The sequence below is a fragment of the Macrotis lagotis genome, chromosome 1 (assembly GCF_037893015.1).
Source record: "Macrotis lagotis isolate mMagLag1 chromosome 1, bilby.v1.9.chrom.fasta, whole genome shotgun sequence".
In the NCBI taxonomy this organism is placed as follows: Eukaryota; Metazoa; Chordata; class Mammalia; order Peramelemorphia; family Peramelidae; genus Macrotis; species Macrotis lagotis.
In genome coordinates, this window is record NC_133658.1 from 21,238,986 (window position 1) to 21,259,034 (window position 20,049).

The following is a 20,049-nucleotide window of genomic DNA, read 5'->3' on the forward strand; positions in this document are numbered from 1 at the left end:
TGATGGCTCGTGCACGGCAGGTTATTGGTGCACGCGCAGGTGACGGGCCGTGCATGCACAGGTTACTGGTGCACGCGCAGGTGACGGGCAGTGCACGCACAGGTTACTGGTGCACGCGCAGGTGACGGGCAGTGCACGCGCAGGTTACTGGTGCACGCACAGGTGACGGGCGGTGCACGCGCAGGTTACTGGTGCACGCGCAGGTGACGGGCCGTGCACGCGCAGGTTACTGGTGCACGCACAGGTCATTGTTGCACGGGCAGGTGACGGGTCGTGCACGGCAGGTTATTGGTGCACGCACAGGTTACTGGTGCACGCGCAGGTGACGGGCCGTGCACGGCAGGTTATTGGTGCACGCACAGGTGACGGGATGTGCACGGCAGGTTATTGGTGCACGCACAGGTTATTGGTGCACGCGCAGGTTATTGGTGCACGCGCAGGTGACGGGCCGTGCACGGCAGGTTATTGGTGCACGCACAGGTTATTGGTGCACGCGCAGGTGACGGGCCGTGCACGGCAGATTATTGGTGCACGCACAGGTGACGGGCTGTGCACGGCAGGTTATTGGTGCACGCACAGGTTATTGGTTCACGCGCAGGTTATTGGTGCACGCGCAGGTGACGGGCCGTGCACGGCAGGTTATTGGTGCACGCACAGGTTATTGGTGCACGCGCAGGTTATTGGTGCACGCACAGGTGACGGGCCGTGCACGGCAGGTTATTGGTGCACGCACAGGTTATTGGTGCACGCGCAGGTGACGGGCCGTGCACGGCAGGTTATTGGTGCACGCACAGGTTATTGGTGCACGCGCAGGTGACGGGCCGTGCACGGCAGGTTATTGGTGCACGCACAGGTGACGGGCCGTGCACGGCAGGTTATTGGTGCACGCACAGGTTATTGGTGCACGCGCAGGTTATTGGTGCACGCGCAGGTGACGGGCCGTGCACGGCAGGTTATTGGTGCACGCACAGGTTATTGGTGCACGCGCAGGTGACGGGCCGTGCACGGCAGGTTATCGGTGCACGCACAGGTTATTGGTGCACGCGCAGGTGACGGGCCGTGCACGGCAGGTTATTGGTGCACGCACAGGTTATTGGTGCACGCACAGGTGACGGGCTGTGCACGGCAGGTTATTGGTGCACGCGCAGGTGACGGGCCGTGCACGGCAGGTTGTGGCCGGCCCACGGCCTCCGCTCCAGGCTCGCAGTCCTCCGCAGTCTCCCCGGCCCGGCCCCGCAGCGGGCCCTCAGACCTCCCCGCGGCCCGGGCCCGTTTCCCGCTCCCCCTCTCTCCGGACGCGCCGGCGACTCCGAACAAAGTTGGGGCGGGGGAGGAGCCAGGGGAGACTTGGGTCCAATCAGCTCTTAGTCCCGCTCCCCCGCCCCTATTGCTCGGGGCTGCGGCCCGGGGGAGGCTCCGAAAGGCCAAGGTTATTGACGGCTATTTCCACCAATCGACTCTCACCCACGCTCCTCGCGGCCGCCAATGAGCGTAGGACTTCGGAGATCGGGGAAAGAAGGCGGAGGCGGGAGGGGGAAGCGGAGACTACCGAGAGGCATTGGGCCAATCGGCTCTGGGCTCCTGCCTCCTTAACCAATGAGGCGCGGGGGACGGGAGGAGGCGGTCTAGCGACGGGCGCTTTTCCCAATGAGGCCTCGCCCGCGGCCCTTCCAATGAGCGTCGGCAGCGGGGGCCGGGGGCGGGCCGAGCGGAGCAGCTGTCAGGGGGCGCGCGGTCCGGAGGCGGCGCCCCCCCCCCAGGCCCGGAGCGAGGGTCCCCCGGAGCCCGAGGCCCCCGGCCGGCCCGAGATGGTCCGGGGCGTCGCGGGCTGGGGCTGCTTCTGGCTGTGGTGCTCCGCCTGCGTGCTGGCCCAGGGTGAGCCGGGCCGGGCCGGCGCGGGGGGCGGGGGGCGGCCCGACCTCTGACCCCGCCCGGGGCCCGGGGCCCGGCGGGGGCGCAGCGGGGCTGGGGGCTCCCCGGCACGTGGCGGGCGGGGCCGCCCCCCGGGGTCCCCTGGGGCGCCTCCTGCGTCGGGGCCGCGCCCCCCCCCCCCACGGATGACCTTGGAGCCGAGGCGCCGGCTGGAGCCCCCCGCCCGGCCTCGGGCCCCCCGCCCGGCCTCGGGGCCCCCCGCCCGGCCTCGGGGCCCCCCGCCCGGCCTGGCCCCCGTAGGCCCAGGGGCCGCAGGAGGCCGCTTTCCGCTGGGCCCGAGGCTTTTGCTCCTTTGCCTGTGGCCCCGCGACCTTGGGCGGGCGGCGCCCCCTCCCCCGCCTGAGGCAGAAGCGGGGGGCGGGGACCCCGCGGGCCCCAGAGCCGCCCGGCCGCACTTCCGGCGCTCCCCCCCCCCCCGTCTGCACCCCCAGCCCCCCGCTCAAGCACAGCCCGCTTGGGGTCTTCCACCCCGGAGCTCGGCTCATTTGACAGATGAGGAAACTGAGGCGCCGGCGAAGCCTGCGGGCAGGTCTGGACTCTGCCGAGCCCAAGCCCGGCCGCGGCTCCAGCCCTGACCTCTCTCTGCGGTGGGAGGGGGTTAGATCGGAGGCCTGGCCTCGTCCTCCCCGTCCGGGCAGATCACTTCCTCTCCCTGGGGTAGTTCTGGGGTGGAGAGGCGGCTGGGGGGGCGCAGTGGGGAGGACCCCGGCCCTGGAGTCCGGAGGACCTGAGTGCAAATCCGGCCTCAGACACTGAATAATGACCCAGCTGGGTGGCCTTGGGCGAGCCACGTCACCCGAACTCTCCAGCTGGAGATGGGGTTCCCACAGGAACAGCGAGACCCAGGCCGGTGCATAAAGTACCGGGGCCTCTGGAGAGTGGTTGCAGGGTTCGTGGGCCAGGCCCGTTGCTGTCTTCCCCGAGTTTGAGGAGTCTCGCTCTTGCCCCCCACTTCCGCCAGACTCCCCAAGGCCAGAAGGATGGATTCGTTCTTCGGTGCTCTTGCCATAGGGCAAGCTGGGAATGGGAGAAGCTAGGCTCCCGCTCTTCTGTCTGTGGAGTCCTCCGAGGTCCATCCCATCTCCCACTGTGGAGGCCCCCTTCCCCCCAGGGCAGGGCCTCGAATCCCCAGCTCCCCTGGGCTGCAGGGCCGGCGGTCCCCCAGGCTCTCACCTCTCTGCCTCTCCGTAGGTTTGCGCATCCATGAGTATCTGTACTTCCAAGTGCTGAGCCCAGGGGACATTCGCTACATCTTCACTGTCACTCCCGCCAAGGATTTTGGGGGTGTCTTCGTAAGTGCAGGCCTAAGATGGGGGGAGCCTCGCTCCCTCTCCGTTCTGCCTGGGGAACTTGAGGATCCCATGCCCTTCCAGCCCCCATCAAGGGCCGGACTGCCCCAGAGCATGTGCAGTGCTCCCCAAGGCCTTGCCCTGTCTTAGGCACAGTGGAAGCGGGCAGCCCCCTAATGACAACTGGAGCCTGGGCTTCTCCTGCCCGTGCTTAGGACTTGCTCAATGACCTCAGGCGAGTCCTTCGCCCTCTTTTGGAAGCCCCTAAGCCCTGCCTCGGCTGCCTGTGAGGGTACAGCCCCGGCTGTCCCCCACTCCCCCCCTTCTGTGCCCTTGGCTCCTTCCTCAAGCTTCATGGCCTGTCCTCTTTTCCAGCACACTCGCTACGAGCAGATTCAACTAGTCCCGGCTGATCCCCCGGAGGCCTGTGGACCCCTCAATAACGGGTTTTTCATCCAGGACCAGATTGCCTTGGTGGAGCGGGGGTGAGGGCCTGGCCAAGGGGTGATACAAGGACAGAAGGTAGTGGGTGGGACCTCAGGGTGGGGACAGTTGTGGTCATTTCCTTGGCGTGAATTGGTTTTGAGGGGGTCATCCAGGGTTCTAGAAACATTTCCTTGATACTCACTTTTGGATGTGACTTGGCCCAGTTTCGGGCTTCTCGTGGCCCAGTTTCGGGCTTCTCGTGGCCCAGTTTTGGGCTTCTCGTCCCCCAGTGCCTACTCCTCTCCCTGACTCCCGACCGCCTCCTCTTGTATCCACCAGGGGCTGTTCCTTCCTCTCCAAGACGAGGGTGGTCCAGGACCATGGGGGGCGAGCGGTCATCATCTCCGACAACGCGGCCGACAATGACAGCTTCTACGTGGAGATGATCCAGGACAGCAGCCACCGCACGGCCGACATCCCGGCTCTCTTCTTGCTCGGCAGAGATGGGTGAGGGCCCCGAGAGGGAGGCACAGGCCTGCCCTGATGGGGGAGACATGGCCTTGTCCTTCATTTGTGGGGGGCCTGGTGGATGGGAGAGCCTCAGACGCAGCCCTGCCTTCCCCTTCTTTCAGCTACATGATCAGACGCTCCCTGGAACAGCACGGGCTGCCCTGGGCCATCATCTCCATCCCCGTCAACGTCACCAGCATCCCCACCTTTGAACTTTTGCAGCCACCTTGGACTCTATGGTAGAAATACCAGGTCCCCCAACCTCAAGACTGCGGGCTGGGGAGAGGGCACCGAAGCCCTGAGCTTCTGTCGCTGGAGACCAAGGGAAGAGAAGGGCACTCCCACCTCTGCCTCAGCTAAACCCCTGTATGGCTTCCCTCCACATCCCGCCTCCCCCAAGGTCCCACAGCTCTGGGGGATAGTGCCCAGAGATGCTTATGGTCAGACCAGTCACAGAGGGACTGGGGAGGTGGAGACAGAAGTAAAGGGAGAACCCCTTCCGTCACCCCTTTGAGGCAGCTGCCACTGTTAGCACAATAAAGCCTTCCTAGATTTTTAGTAATGTTGTTGATCATCTGCCTATGAGAAAGCTGTCTCCGAGGCGTCCCCAGCCCCAGGGACTCCAGTCTGACCTCCACAAAACAAGGAGAGATGTCCACTAGGCCCGGGATCATCAGGTGGTGGCCAGTACAGGTGGTCCCCACGCAGAGTAGGTGCTCAGTAGGAAACAAAATGCCATAACTAAGCTTGATGCATTTCGTAGAGAAGGGCTACCCCGGGGCCTTCCGGCCAGTGGAGCCCCAGGGAGCTGAGACACAAACAATGCTTGGAGCTAGAAGCCATGGCACAGACTCCAATCTGCCTTAGTTTCCTCATCTGTAAATATTAGAGGGGCCACAAAGTCACTGTGAAGCTGAGACTCACGGACAGGTTCTAGGCACCTCGGAGAGTGGGGTGGAACTGTCTGTGATGGAAGAGCCTTGGGACGGGCAGACTCCCTGGCAGTCTCCTGATAGAGGCTGGGAGGAGGGAAGCACAGGTCCTCATACCCTCCAGGGTGAAAGTAGGCAGACTGTTCCCTTGTCCATTATCTCCACTCCCAAGGTGGTTGTAAGATGCCAATGGGATCAACTCTGCAAGCCCCACCACGTTTGATGAAAGGCCACTGTGGTTCCTCCCCTAGACCCCCCCTGTCCTGACGGGGAGCCTTCCCACCCAGGGGCTCAGTGATATGAGGTGGGAGCTGAGCCCAGAGTTTCTCATCCAGACAGAGGGGTCTGTTCACCAATCATGGTTTATTGAGAACACTGAACGGTCAGGTTGGAATGGTGGTCCACATGGAGCAAGCACCAGACAGAACGGGGGAAAGGGGGGGAAGGAGACCCATCCCCTCAGGGTGGCAGCAGGGGACAGAGAGAGGAGAGAGCACACGCCCTTTCCCCTAGCTCATCTGGAACTGCCCGGATCACTGCCGGACCTGAGGCAGATGGCCCAGCCCAATGGCCAGCCCCCCAAAGCCCAAGGGAGGGGCAGGCACTGGTTCTATCCCTGGAGAAGGCCAGGTTCCAGTGGTGGGGAAGGGCCAGTCAGCAGGAAGGAGGGTCCCTGCTGCGGCCCCTCTAGCCCTTGGCCACCACTGCCCTCCTCTGCCCCACTAGAGTGCTGGGCTCCCTAGGTCCCCATTGTGAACAAGTCTGCACAGCACCAAAGAGGGGGAGAAAGGAGGAAAAAAAGGAATGGCATCGCAAGAAAACAATATCCAAGACCCAGAGCAGGGGCTAGCTGTCCCCCAACATGTCGGAGCCTCCAAACAGGAAGGGTGGGTGGGGGCAGGCAAATGGGGGCTCCGCCCTTCCCCCAAGAGGAGACCCAGTTCTCCTCCCAAATGGTCCCAGGCAGAGCCAAGACTCCCCCACCACCGCCACGAGTGCCCCAGGCCCCCCGGCTGCCAGCAGGGGCCCATTCGTCTCCCCCCACCGACAGCAGGCTACAACTACCACCCCGTCCAGGCAGGGAAGAAAAGGCACAAGATGAGATTCTGAGGGCTTGGGGAAGGAGCATCGCTGCCTGTCTGTGAGGCCAGGGAGGGAAGTGAGCCCCAGAAGGGCCTGGAGGGAGAAGGTCCTGCCAGGCAGGATGGGCCTGCAGCTGTCCCTCCTGGATGGGCAAGCCGTCTACTGTGAACCAGCTAAAACTGATCAGCTGGTCTGAGGAGAGCCCCTAGAAGAGAGGTGAGGTGACTGAGGCTTCCTCGGGGGGACCCTCACACTGAAGGTGCCCAGTAACTCAGCTTTGATTCTTTGATCCCCAAATAAATAAATCAACACCAGGCTGGGGTGGGAAGGAGCCTCAAGAGACTGTGGCCAATCCAGGCCCCCCGAAAATACTCTCAAGGGGGGAACTCAAGGGAGGTGGAGAGATGGGGGGGCCTGGCCCCCACCAGGGCTGCACCTCCACACCTCCAAGGTCCCTAGTTTTCCACATGAGGCTAGTGATCTGGCTGGGTCTGGGGTCCTGCCCTTTTCCCACTCCCTGGGTGGCCAGACTGGTGAGCAGCGAGGTCAGATGCCCCTCTTGGGATGGGGAATGAGGTTGGGGAGCAGCTCCCAAAGACCCTCTCCTGCACGAGGAGGTCAGGGTGAGGGTGAGGGCCAGGACATCAAACGTCAGTCATCTCATCCTCCAGCTCAGCATCCTCCGGCTCACCCTCCTCTTCCTCCTCTTCTTCCTCCTCTTCCTCCTCCTCCGAGGTCACGCTGGGATCCTCGGCCTCGGCCAGACATTTGGGGCAGGAGCAGACAAACAGGTAGTTCTCCCTACAGTGCAGGGAGTCAGACCTTCAGGGGGAGCCCGGGCCCTAGAGGCGCAAGCCCCTTCCCCAGCTGCCCCTTCCCCAGCCTCCCCCTCCCCCAGCCTCCCCCTGCCCTGCCTCCTTCCCACGCTACCTGAGAATCTTGTGGCGACTGTGGCGGCTTCGCTCACGCTGGCAGCAGTCCAGGTAGCTGATGCAGATTTCCTGGGGAAGGGGGGGGAGAGACAGTAGGACAAGGCCCAGGCCCTCCCATCAACGACCACCCACCCTGGGACCCCAGAAAGAGTCTGTGAGCTGCAGATCCCCGCCCAGACTCTGTTTTTCTCTGCCCACCTTGGAGGATTGGGGGAGCCAGGGAAGGACCCCAAGGAGACCCATACAAAAGAAGGGCCTAGCCCTAGGAAAGCCAGAGAAGCGAGCTTTGGGTTGTGGTGGGAGGGAAGCAGAGCAGGGGAGAGCCCAGGGAGAGGAGGTGGGGAGACAAGCCTGGCACGAGAAACAAGCCCGCAGAGCTGGGCAGCCCAGCATGGACCACACCATCCCACGATGCTGACCATGTTCCCCCAGCAATACCTCTCCAGGCTTGATGTTCTCCAGGGCTGTGACATGGAGAAGGAAATTGTTTTCCGGGAAGGAGGTCTCTGCATTGGGGACACAGCTGTGGTTGCCTGAGAAATAGGGGGAGGTCAGGAGGGTGGTAAATAAGAAATCAAGATAGCCAGCAGGTCCTCCCCACCGTCTCCAATGGTTTTCTGGACCTCTGCAGAGGGCCCAGCATCTGGGTGCTGCCTGAGGACACTGACGCTTGTGGGAGCCCAGGTTTGGGGACCTACAAATGATCTTGTTTTACAGACGGGAAAGTGAAGCCAACATCAGCCAAGGGGTGGGGGTGGGGGGTGGGTTCCAGCATCCTGACCATGTAGCCTCAGGTCCTGAGGGTTAATAGACACCTACTGATTCTCCAATACCCCCTGCCCTGCCCTGCCCAGTGTCCACCTGGAGAGTCTCCTGACAGGCCCCTCGCAGGCCACACTGCCCCCCCAAGACAAAGGCACCCAGAGACACCCACAGACTTGAGCCATCCTCACTGAGGCCTAACTAAAATTGAGCCTTCCCTTCGCTTACTTTTTTAAAAAGGTCATCCCTCTGAGGAGGGCTCTCACCACTTCACTAGACTGCCCATATCTGGGTGACACATGAGCCCCACAAAGGGGAGACACTTTTTTTGGTGGGTGACACCCCGCTGCCCTTCTGCTTGGCAGCTTGGGACATTCACAAAGGACAAGACGCCTAGCAAGGAAAAGATTCCCTTCCTCCCCTTGGAGATCTGTGCACCCCCAGCAGAGGCAGACACACCCCTTGGGCCCTGCCCCCCAAACTACTCACAGCAGCTCTGGAGCACGAAGAGCCCGGAGCCTTCACAGTTGAGAAACTCGCCACTGACTGGAAGGCAGACAGACAGACAGACAGCTGTGGCAGCTGGGAGGCCCCATTGGCAACTCCCCTCTGGGCTTTCAGCTCAGCTCCTCCCTGGACCCCTGGCCTCCCACCGGGGCCCCTAGGGCCTGGAGCTCTGGGGCCCAGGACCTCTCCTCCAAGCCCTACCCACCTCTCTCGATGTCCTTGTACAGTTGATCGATGAAGGCATCCAGCTGCTCCCGTTCCGGGGGCTTCAAGCTGAGGGCATCACAACCATGGACCCACTGACTCAGAGAACTGGGGAACAGGCAGCACACCAAACAGTGGCAGATGAGAAAACTGCCCCCCCCAGCTGAAGCTGTGACTGGGGGGCAGCAAAGGTGCCAACTTGGAATCACCACATGGAGGGGCAGAAACAGGACAAGACCCAGATAACAGCATTTGGGGACTGGATGGAGGGAATAGCCAGTTAGGAGAGTGCATCGGTGAGCAGCCTTGATCCCCACCAGTCTTCAGAGTGGGTGATTTTACTGTGGATGGATCCACAGCTGTGGATGGGAGGGCAGGATCCTAATGCCTAAGGCAGGGCTAGGCCTGCCTCCAGACATGGGGGTCTCTGCATCCTTTGGCAGTGACACCCCCGCATACACTCCAGGACACCCTCAGTGAAGGGCTGACCAATCTACCTTCCATTGTTCCATGGCCCATGGGTCAAAGGGAGACCCCCCTCAACCCCCGCCCCCAGTAGATGTACTCATTACCTGGTCCCAATTCCTTGACCGTTTGTCCCAACAAGAGCGAAGAGAGACCGGAATCCATCTGGCGTAAACCACTGCAATGAGAAGAGGCAAGTCACGGCATGGGCCCCAGAAGGCTGCCCCTGGCCAGTCCCTGCCCTGACCAGCTGGGAGTCCACCAACACTCCGCCCACTCAGACGCAGCAGCCTTTCCGCCAACAAGACTTTCTGACTCCTCCAAATCCCAGAGACCCTTAGGCATCAGAAGAGAGCAGTGGGAGGGGCTGGCCTGTGGACCAAGGGGATGGCAGCTTTTGTCTTCACCCACATTCTCCCACCCTCTTCTCCTCTGCCACCTGGCTTCTGACTTGAGCATTCAAATGCTCTCACCAATGACCTAAGGGGCAGTGAGACAGTCTGTCAGAGAGCCCCAAGTCCAAATCCTGCCTTAGACCATCATCCTTGCTGTGTGACCTTGGACAAGTCACTTCCCCTCTATAAAATGGAGACAATGACAGTGCCCACCCCAAGGGATTGAATATCCAATGATATCCCTGTCCAGTACTCTCGATCCTTGGCGCCAGCCACCTCTGACGGGACATTCTCTGGCTCTCAGCCCCCAACCATCTCCTCTTCCATCAGGCCTCCACCCTCCCTGCAGTCTCCTGGCCAAGACCTCCAGCTCTTCATCTCCCGTCCCCCACCCCCACCCCCACCCCCACCCTATGAGCTCCAGGGGTTCTTCATCACCTCCAGGCTTCTGAAGCCCATCAGCCAGTGCCTTCCTCCTTGTCCAGCCTACTTTCCCTCCTCCCTCCTACAGCCTTCAGTCTAACAATGGACTGACCGGCCCCCACCAGTTTTTGGCATCTCCTCCCTCTGGCTGCCTTCCTTTTATTCTATCACCTTGCATATTCCCAGTACCTACCATTCCCCCTCACAATGGGGGCCCCTAAAAAGCAAGCTCTAGATCTGCCTTTGTTTCCCCAGCACATACCAGGTTGCCTGACATATAGTAGGCACTTAATTAATGCTTTTATCTGTCACTCTTCCCCAAATTCAAAGGGTGGGCTAAAGACGTTCAAGGCAGGTAGGGATGGCCTGGTCCTGGTCCTGGCTCTGGCCCAGGTGTGGGGGGCTTCGGCATGGCTACCCTCTGATCTTGAACCCTTCTCCACACACAGTTTAAGAGTATGCTGGGAAGGGAGGAGTTCCCAGCGCAGGATTATTTCCAGATCCCTCACCATGTCGGTTTTAAGAGACTCAAGGAGACTGTTGGACATCGACCCAAGAGACCCCAGGGTGGTGCAGAAGACAGAGCACCGGGTCTTAAGTCTGTTAGACTCCTCTTCCTGTCTTTAAATACAACCCCAGACACTTCCTGAGTGACCCTGGGCAAGTCACTATGTGCCTCAGTTTCCTCATCTGTCAAACGAGCTGGAGAAGGAAATGGGCCAACCACTCCAGTCTCTCTACCCAAAAAAATCCAATGGGGTTTTGAAGAGTCAGCCATGCCTGAAACGACCCCACAACCACCACCAGAAGGAGGAAGGCTTGTGCCCAACTCACCCGACTGAGCTGCTCTTCATACAGAGCCTCAGTGAAGAGACGTCTCAGAAGCTCCAACTGGCCCTAATGGGGGGGGGGGGGGAAGGGAGCAGAGATGAGAAAGTGCTTGGAATCCCCCAGCCCAAGACAGTCTCCTGACCAGCCACCAGACTGTCAGCATCTCTCCTGGGTCAGCCCGTCTCCTGGGCCCTGGGCTTCAGAAGGAGAAGAAACTTGGCAGGCCAGCCCACCCTACACACCTCACCAACACCTCACCTCTTGACCCACCTGAAGGGGCTTGGGGGTGACAGAATCTGAGAGAGAAGGAGCCTCCAAAGGCATCCAGATCCCCCCTTCGTTTTATAGAGGAAAAAGTCAGACCCTGGAAACCTGGAGAAGGGAGAGGCCAGCCCTGCATGGTCTCTAGGGCCTCTTCATTGCCACACACCCCATGGGGGCCTGAAGAGCTCCAGTCCAGATTTACCCACTAGACCAGAAGCTCCCTGAAGGAAGGAGTCCTGACCCAGAGCTGGGAGACCCTGACACACCCCTGCCCCCAGGCTGGCCAGCTTTGATGAAGCAGATCCCGATGCTCCTTTCCCAGACAGAGTGATAGGGGCCCCAAGCCTGACCTTAAACTTGTCTCCCAGGAGCTTGTGGACTATCTCTTCTTCCTCGTTGGCCGTTTTATTACAAAACTGGGAAAAGAGCTTGATCCATCGTTCCTTATCCTTTGCCTAAAGAACAGAGACATGCCACACAGCTGATGGGCTTCCCCCAAGCTAGAATTTCTGACCCCAAGCCCAAGGCAACTCCCTTGTCCTCCCCACCCCCAAGCACACCCCTCCTCTGCCTGGTCCTAGACACCCAGCCCCTCTAAGGAAAAGGGTCACAGCCCAGGACTGCAGGTCAGACAGACTTGAAATCTCAGCCCTTCCTACTTCTATGGTCCCCATTACACAGAGTTCCCTTGCTCTCCGGCCCACTCCCATCTGCCAAATGAAGGACATCCTGGACAGCTCAGGGGCAAAGATGGTTGGCAGCTCCAGGCTGTGTCTCCTGGAAGAGGGGGGGAGGGAAAGGGGATAACACTCACCTGCTTCACAGTTGCCACCATCCTTGCCATCAGCATGATGCTGGCTGTCTCAGGAGGGTAGTGAACGCTCCTGCAGGCGGAAAAAGAAGCCTGGGTCAGGAACCCCTCCCCTAAGATGTCTCTGAGAATTAGTGTGGTCATGTCCCATCCTCACCCAACAGAAAGCAAGGAGGGAAAAAGAAGCCAGGTAGAAGGCAGGCCTTGCTGTCCCTAAGGACCTCATCCTTGAAGGATAGAAAAGGACAGGGCCCTCTGACCCCAATGCTGAGAACATTGGGGGAGGAGGTCCGATAAATACAATCTGGAGCCTGGGAGCTGGTTGAAAGTCCACCCGTGGACCATCAGCTCAAAGGATCCTGGCTCCTGATTGTGCCAACATCCTGAGCTGGCAGGGGAAGGACTGGTGAATAAACTCAGATGCCCCAGGCCCAGGGAGCAAAGGATATTCTGGGAGACATTTCAAGGGAAGGAGTGAAAAGGGGAGATGGCGGCAGAGCATTGGGGAGGCTGACCTCCAGGCTTCCTGAAGCTTGTTGAGAGGATGCTCAGGGTCATTCTGGGAGGGGCCCAGGCACAGGGCACGATGATACTGCTCCAAGGCAGCCTGGCGACATTCCGTGCTACAGTATGCCACCTGCCAATCAGAGGGGAGGGTCTGTGAGGGCCCCAGGTGGCATGAATCCTCATTCATCTAACAGGCAAGCATTTACCCCTGAGCTAGAAGACTGGAGGAAGAAAGGGTAATGAGGGAGGGGAGGGAAAGGGAGCAGAGCCACAAAAATGAAACAGGCCTATCCTCAGGGAGCTTACAGTCTATGAAGGAAGACAGGATGGAAAGAAAATGAAATTATACAACCCAAGAGTTGAAAGCCCAAGGCTGAGCCTGGAGAAGAGAAAAAGAGACAGCCGTCCCCCTTACAGTGCGAGGGGACTGCAGGAGTGGCTTAGTTTTAGGGAGTCCTTTTTTTTCTCTTTTAGAGTCCTGCAAGGTGGGAAGTATTATGTATGTGGAATTAAGTACGTGGAAGGCAGAAAAATTATCCTTTAAAAAGTTGTGGTCCAGGAGGAGAAAATGAGAGTATTGTTCTTTAAAGCAGAAGGAGGCCTTCCCTTCTTTGCAGGCACAGGTGAGCCCAAGGTTGCCCAGAAAGTGGGGTGGGGGTTAGGATGTTAAGTTTTGCTGGACCTGTTTTCCCTCTTTGTTTTTTAAATTCTTTATCAAAAGGACTGGCTCTCTGTAGGTGACAGTGATGTGAAGCTTCATTTTGAACCTCAGTCAGTCAATGAGCATTGATCACATGTCTCCTCTGGTCAGGCCCCTGTATACAAAGACAGACCCAGGGGCGGCTAGGTGGCATAGTGGATAAAGCACCGGCTCTGGAGTCAGGAGTACCTGGGTTCAAATCCGGTCTCAGACACTTAATAATTACCTAGCTGTGTGGCCTTAGGCAAGCCACTTAACCCTGTTTGCCTTGCAAAAAAAACAAAACTAAAAAAAAAAGGCAGCCCCAAACCAGGCCTGTCCTCAAGGAGCTGGGTTGAAGAGGAGGCCAGCCATGGAAGAAAGGGGGATGAAAGACAAAGCAGGTAGGCTGTCTCCCCTTCTGGCCTAGACAGCACGCATTAGTCATGTGACCCAAGTCACTGAACCTGTCTGCCTCAGTTTTCTCGAGTGTAAAGTGGGGACAATAGCAGCATCTACGTGGAAGAGTTGTTCTAAGGATCAAAGCAAACCTGACCTATAGAACGCTTAACCTGGCCAGGAACAGCCCAGGTGCTCCATGAACATCAGCACCTGCTGAATTTGTCCAGGGCCCAGAGGGTTTCAGAAATACTCCTACTAGACCCAGACTTAGGCTGGGTCAGCTCTCTGAAGGCAAGGACTCCTGCCAAGTTCACCCTGATTCGAGTGGGAATCAATGATACTAGCTACGTGAACCACTCTTGGACCGGCCTTGAGTCAGGAAGGGTCCTGTGGCCGACTGAGCCAAGATTCCCTCAAGAAAACCATCCAGGGCCTCCAAGAGGTCAGGACTTTGGGAGCTGGGTTGTGTCACTGAAGACAGGTCATGTAGGAAGTCCTCAGGGAGAAGGTGAACAGGTAGCTCTGTAGGTACTCTCTGCTTCAAGGAGACCCCAGAGGACAAAAATGATCCCAATCATAAGTGTGCTCCTGACCAAGTGTTCTCCACAGCCGTGGTGGCACCTTCAGGGCCCTCTGCTGTGTAGAAAACAGCCCCAGGGGCTTCCCATAGTTTGCATCAGTCACTTGGGCAGATCTTATTTCCCTGAACCTTCTCATTCACCACTATCTTGCTCAGCACCAAGCTCTTCATACAAGCAGCACAGAACAAATGAAGTTGGTGCAATGCAAACATGGGGTTGGAACTGGAACTCCACTCTGCCTTCTGGGTTACAAAGGATTCTGCAAGATATCATCTACCATCTCATCTGATCCTCCACCTCCTGCCACCAAACTTCAATGGTGAAACTGAGGCAAGGGGATGTCCGGGTCATTTGTGACAGGAGGGGCAGGAGGGAAGGTGACAGAGGAAAAGAGCAGGGAAGCATGTCCCAGAGCCTGGTCCAGTGGGCCAGGTTCAAAGCCTGGCTGTACCCCACCTGCCCGTGTGACGTAAACAAGTCACATCCTTCTCTGGGCCTTAAATGTAAAATGAGAGGGCTGGACTAGATAAAACTGGCCCAGCTCCACATGGAGGATGCCTGCCTCTGCCTGAGGCTGAAGCTCCTGAATGGTATCTCCCCCTTAGAGGGTAGGCTCCCTGAGAGCAGAGACCCTCTCCTGGCCTTTTCTATCCTTAGCTCTCAGCAGAGTGCTTTGCCCTTAGCAAGGGATTACTTCCTTTCCTCTCCTCTTTCCCTCCCCTCCCCCCTCCTTTCCCTCCTTCCCTTTCTCTTGCCCTTCCTCTCTCCTTTCCTTCCTTTCTTTCTTTTTCCTCCCTCCCTCCCTCCCAGCTAACAAAGCTGCAAAGCTTTAAATACAGGCCATTCTGGCAAGGAACTATGTGGGTAATCCAAGGGTCACTCGGGCAATGTCCAAAGAGCACTAAGTCAGCTGCAAGAGGTCAGATTTTTTTTTCAACCACAACAACCCTCCATTCACATCCAGAAGCCTAGAGGCGCCACAGTCTGCACTGGTGGAAGGCATACACTGAGGAATCAGAGACGCCTTCAGAAGGGAAGTTCACCATTGCTTCGGCTGGGGCCGGCCCTATATAGCAGTAAGTTACAACCTTCGAGCATCAAAGGAGGACAGGAACATCTGCACTGGCAACCTCATCGGGCAAGGGTAAGGAGGGGCTAAGACCATGTCCCAAAGTCCTTTGCAGCAGCCAAAGAGTATCAAAAACAGGAGCTGCTCCTGTAGTGGTTACTATCAGTAAGCTGTTTTCGCGTTTGATGGCACTCACAGGAAAATGGTTCTGGGACAGCCACTTGGCACCCACAAGGTTTTTATGCTTAATGCTCTGTGGCCTGTGGCCCCTGGGAAAGAAGGAGAAGAGGCCAGAGCATCCTCTCAGGGAGAGGGGGGCCAGAGTATCTTCCTAGGGAGGGGGGAGAGGAGTCCCCCATCTAATTCTTCTCTTCTCTGCCATGTCACAATCCATGGCTTGGAGGTAACTGGGTACTTGGTAAGGTGACATTTATTAAAAACCCTGTGGATGATGATGGGTGAAGGACTGGTTGAGTCCTCTGGGACATGTCAAGGTCTTTCTCTGAAGGTAAACAGTAGTACTGCAGAGACTTTTTTCTCCATATCGCTGCTCCCCAAGGCTGAAGGTTACCCATCAGGGATCAGACAGAGTTCAGAATTTCCAACCCAGCCCCAATCTACCCACCCGCCTCAGCCATTAGCCCATGGCTTCCTTGCCAACATTCTGTCATCGCTGCCCTGGAAAGCCTGTCCTTTTCCAGGCCCCGCCTGGAGGGGCATGATGATGAGGTTGTCATCATGACTGCCCTCCAGATGTTCTCAGTAAAGGCTCAGGGATTCAGGAGGGACCTTAACTCAAACCCTGCTTCTAACCCACCTAAGAACATGAACTCCAGGCTGAAAAGAACTAAGAGGTCCCCAAGTCCATCCCCTGAGTTTTAAAGATGAGGAAACAGATGAAGGAAGTGGCTTCACTGGGGCTACGCAGTATCTTGTCATCCCTGGGCAAACGATCTCTCTGAGCTCGGTCTCCTCACCCATTAAGTAGGGAAACAAATACCTTCATCTCCCTTCTACCAGGATTTGTTGAGTCACGGTTCCCTTCCCCAGACCCAGTCCCCAAGGCCCAGTCTAACCTGACAGTGAGGACACATCTGGTGGAGGTCTTTCCGAATGCTGCACTGCTCGGGGTGAGGCAGAGCACCGCAGGCCCTCCCAGACAACCTCTGGGCATTCTCCTCTGCCGTCTCCAAGGCCCGCAGACAGTGGTCACAGGCTGGTGCAGGGGTCACACACAAGCTCAGTCACAGGCTCTTGCCCATCCGGACAGGCACCTCATCCCCAAATAGATCCCCCCCCCCCAAGTCACAGGGTCTTTGAACCTAATGGCCTCAAGGACCCTTCTCCCTAGTGTCTCTGTCCCCGGTCCCTCATCTGAGGGCAGGGCCGTGTCTCCTCCCTCTCAGCAGCACCACTGGTTTTTGAACACAGGGTAGTGGGAGCTGGCTAGGGACTTCCTGGGTGCCAGGCCCTCCTTGGGAGTTTGAGGGTATCAAAGTCCTGCCAGCTTTGTGTCATAACTCAATTGACATTAAATTCCCAGGATCTTCGACCCACGACTGATGAACGAGAGGCTTGGCTGCCTGACATGAGTCTGGTCTCGAGGCCTGCCTCAGTCACTAGCCGCATGACCACAATGTCTCCCTGGGCTCGACCTTTCTGGGCTCTGGACTGCAGCCTGGATGCTGCCTCGGGAGTCTAGGGTTTCCTGGGAGACTCTGCCACAATCTCATCACTACAACTGCGCAGTGAGCAAACTCATCTTAATGACAAATGGAGGTAGCGGGCGTCAGCCGGGGAAGAGGGCATTTCATCACAAAGACACGCAGCCCTGGTGATACAGTCATGTGCGCGCGGAGAGGGCCTTACCTCTATAGCGATAAAGCGCATTCCAGAGGAACTGCGAGGCCACCAGCGGCCTCTCCACAAAGATGGTCTCCCCTTTCTGGACTGGCTTCGTAGCAAAGAGCCCCTTGCCCTGGAGAGAAGACAGCAGGGGGCTTTGTGGGCACCCCGCACCCTGCCCTTCCACCAACCAGTCCTCTGGGCCAAGCCCTTGGCTAACTTCTGAGGATACAAAAAGAGGCCCAGGGCAATCCCAAAGAGCTGCCGAGGCAACCTGGGGGGCGGAGGCCAAGAGAGCGTCCAAACAAGGAGACAAATGCAGCGATGTTGCAGCCCTTGTTTTTCAGGCGGGGCCAACTCCCGGGATCCTCGTTGGGTTTTTCTTGGTACATTTGCCATTTCCTCCCCCAGGTCACTGTACAGAAGGGGAAACTGAGGCACGCCACAGTCCCAGGCCGCATCAGGCTCTGGGGAGGGTCGGGAGGAAATCCCCGCGGTGGGTCCTCGGCTTTCCTGGGGCTGGGGGCTGGGCCGGGGGCGCCCTTCCTCCCTCGCAGGGGGTGGGGGCCTGGGCGTGTCTGGTGGGGGTGGAGGTCAGAGGTCGGCAGGGGGCGGGGCGGGAGGGGTGACCTCACCCGGGGAGGGGAGGCCTGGGGTGCGGACGGGGCCTGGGCCGGCTCCTGGGGCGGGGTCGCCCGTCCCCCCGGCGGGCCTTCACCGGCCCGGGGCCGCCCCGAGGCAGAAGGCCGAGGTCGGAGGGAGGGGCGGCGGCGGGGTCGGGGTCCGGGGCCCGGGGCCCGGGGCCCGCCTCACCTTGGCGCTGCTCACGAAGCGGACCTCCACGGGCCCCCGGGCCAGGCCCGCGGCGCCCACGCAGAAGGAGAACATGTCGCACATGGAGGCCGCCATCTTGGGGCCGCTGGCGCCGCCCCCTGACACTTGACCCCGCGCCGGCCCGCTCTCCCCGCGCAGGCGCGGCTTGGCCTCCGAGCCTTCCGCCTCCGCCGGCCCCGCCCCCAGCCGCCCGCGCTTCTCCCCGGCTCCAGGGCTCCGCCCCGCCCCCCTTCTCCCGAGCGATTGGCCGCCTGGCTGTCAGTCCATCTGTCACCGTCCCTCGCCGCCTGTCAGCTTCTCTCTGCACCCCGGCCCCGCCCCTCGCCTCTTCCTCCGCCCCTGGCCACGCCCCTCCGCCTGGTCTTTAAAGGGCGAGGGCGGGGCTCTCTCAGTGGCGGGGGCGCGGCCTGCCTGAGCCCCGCCCCGTCCCCACTGTCCCCCCCTTCCCCGGAGCCCCCGGCCCTCCTGGGCCCCCGCCTCCCCCCCCGGCTTGGAAAGCAGATGGACCCCGGTCGCCGGAGGACTTTTGATTTATTCCATTTTTTTTTTACTAAAAATACATTTTTAATATCCCCTCAGTTTCCTTGGGAGCTCAGCCCAGCCCCCCCTTCCGCAGGGCCCCCCTTCGCCCCCTCTCCGCGCCCAGCTTGCGCCCCCCCCCCCCCCCCCCGGTCTCAGGCCCTTCTGCAGCTCCAGCGCGGCCCGGGGCTGAATAAGCTGCTTGGGCCCGTGGCTGGGACGTGCCGGAGCTGGTATTGGGGTTTGGGGGGGCCGCCAGACAGTGGGGTCAAGCGACCGGCTCAAGGCCCACTTTCCAGAGGAGGTGACTGAGGCAGGCCGGGTCCAAAGTCCCCCGGCCAGTGGCGCCGCGGACAGAGCCCTGACCGGAGGCCGGAGGCCGGGAGTCCCGATCCAGCCTCCTAGCTGGGCCAAGCCGCTTCGTCCTGGGCCACCTCCGCCAGCTGACTGGGCGACCTGGGCCAAGGCGCTTGGTCCTGGGCCACCTCCGCCAGCTGACTGGGCGACCTGGGCCAAGGCGCTTGGTCCTGGGCCATCTCCATCAGCCTGTGCCGCTGCGGGCTTGGATGTGATTTTTGTTTTTCGTTTTTGCCAGGCCATGGGGTGAAGTGGCTTGCCCAAGGCCACCCAGCTAGGTCATTACCAAGTGTTTGAGGCTGGATTGGAACTCAGGTCCTCCTGACTCCAGGGCCGGGGCTCTATCCACTGCGCCACCCAGCCACCCCGAAGCTGGTGACTTAGCACAGCCCCACCTCCTTCTCTTGTTGTGATCCTCTTCCGGAATGAAGGACAAGCATCATTGACTATTCTGTTTGTTTACTCTCATTAATAGATAAAGCCTGGGCTTCTTGGAGCTATGACTGCATGTACTAAGCATGAGCAACATCTCCTGTGGGACTGTGTGTGTGTGTGTGTGTATGTGTGTGTGTGAACATAACTCGGTCCTGGTTTGGGAGAAAATTTCTGTAACTTTGCTTGCTCTATCTACCTAGCAAATGTCCTTTGTAAAAGCTGATAAAATCTGGCTTAGGTAGAGTCTTTTTAATTTAAATCAAATTTTATTTCACACTTTCCTATAAAACGCCTCTAAATTTCACAATGTGACAAAAAGTTTAAAATCCAGGATAGAAACGATATGGTAATTCACTATACAAATGTACCAACCCTCTGGAGTGACTTCCCCAGTTCCCACTTCCACTGGTGGACCTGCTCCCCAGAGGATACCCCACTACTCCTCTCCTCTGGGAATAAACCTGAAGGGGCTGAAGGTTTTCAAGTATCATCGCTCAGAAGTCACCAGGCAGAACAATTAGAAGGCTCTTGTAATAATGGAGAACCTGGGAGAGCAGGGGGCAAGGAGTCAAAAAAAGGGGACGAGACCTGGTAACAGACGGGATACGGGGGACCCATATTCAACAGTCCAGGAGTCAAGGAAGACCCCCAAATTGAGGGCCAGGGTGACTGAGACGATGAAGTGGCCCACAAAAAAATAGGACCATTGGGAAGAGGGGAGGGTTTGGGGGGAGAAGGATGTCTGTAGACATTTGGACATGTGCAATTTGTGATACCTACAGGAAATTCTACTGGAAATGAGTCATTGAAGCAAGGGTAGAACTCAGGAGAGAGTCTAGGGCTGGAACTATAGATTTGGGACTCTAGAATATGGGCCGAGGTGTTGGAGGGAGCACCCAGACCACAGACCCAATGAAGACACTTTATATTTACTTATCTGTACAGATGCTTACTATATCCCCAGCCCTCCCCACTCCCCCTTCACCCACTCCCCCTGCCCCAAGTAGAAGCTTCCAGAGGGCTGAGAGCATCAGGGGAATTTTAGTGTTTATGTG

At 58.8% G+C, this 20,049-nt stretch overlaps 2 protein-coding genes across 2 annotated transcripts; one reads left to right on the forward strand and one right to left on the reverse strand.

Moving 5' to 3' along the window:
* The first annotated feature begins 1,658 nt into the window (after positions 1-1,658).
* PRADC1 (protease associated domain containing 1) lies at positions 1,659-4,715 on the forward strand. The gene is made up of 5 exons (XM_074195603.1): positions 1,659-1,875; positions 3,124-3,224; positions 3,597-3,706; positions 3,987-4,154; positions 4,280-4,715. Exons 1-5 carry the CDS (start codon positions 1,674-1,676, stop codon positions 4,398-4,400), a joined length of 702 nt encoding a protein of 233 aa, XP_074051704.1. The 5' UTR covers positions 1,659-1,673; the 3' UTR covers positions 4,401-4,715.
* On the reverse strand, positions 2,866-17,850 carry SMYD5 (SMYD family member 5). The gene is made up of 13 exons (XM_074195595.1): positions 17,663-17,850; positions 16,874-16,982; positions 16,081-16,220; positions 12,282-12,403; positions 11,770-11,839; positions 11,306-11,410; positions 10,695-10,757; positions 9,150-9,220; positions 8,579-8,685; positions 8,356-8,412; positions 7,543-7,637; positions 7,103-7,173; positions 2,866-6,973 (listed from the first exon to the last, which is right to left on the reverse strand). The coding sequence occupies exons 1-13, from the start codon at positions 17,756-17,758 to the stop codon at positions 6,817-6,819; spliced, it is 1,263 nt and encodes a 420-aa protein (XP_074051696.1). The 5' UTR covers positions 17,759-17,850; the 3' UTR covers positions 2,866-6,816.
* Between the last annotated feature and the right edge of the window lie 2,199 nt (positions 17,851-20,049).

What these genes read in the sequence shown, in the direction of transcription:
- PRADC1 (XM_074195603.1), top strand. Translation starts at nt 1,674, where the DNA reads ATGAGCGTCGGCAGCGGGGGCCGGGGGCGGGCCGAGCGGAGCAGCTGT. An exon ending in CGCCTGCGTGCTGGCCCAGG is followed by an intron (nt 1,876 to 3,123) that starts GTGAGCCGGGCC and finishes GCCTCTCCGTAG; the next exon opens with GTTTGCGCATCCATGAGTAT. An exon ending in AGGATTTTGGGGGTGTCTTC is followed by an intron (nt 3,225 to 3,596) that starts GTAAGTGCAGGC and finishes CCTCTTTTCCAG; the next exon opens with CACACTCGCTACGAGCAGAT.
- SMYD5 (XM_074195595.1), bottom strand. Translation starts at nt 17,758, where the DNA reads ATGGCGGCCTCCATGTGCGACATGTTCTCCTTCTGCGTGGGCGCCGCG. An exon ending in GCTTCGTGAGCAGCGCCAAG is followed by an intron (nt 16,983 to 17,662) that starts GTGAGGCGGGCC and finishes TCTTCTCTCCAG; the next exon opens with GGCAAGGGGCTCTTTGCTAC. An exon ending in TGGTGGCAACTGTGAAGCAG is followed by an intron (nt 11,411 to 11,769) that starts GTGAGTGTTATC and finishes TCTGTTCTTTAG; the next exon opens with GCAAAGGATAAGGAACGATG.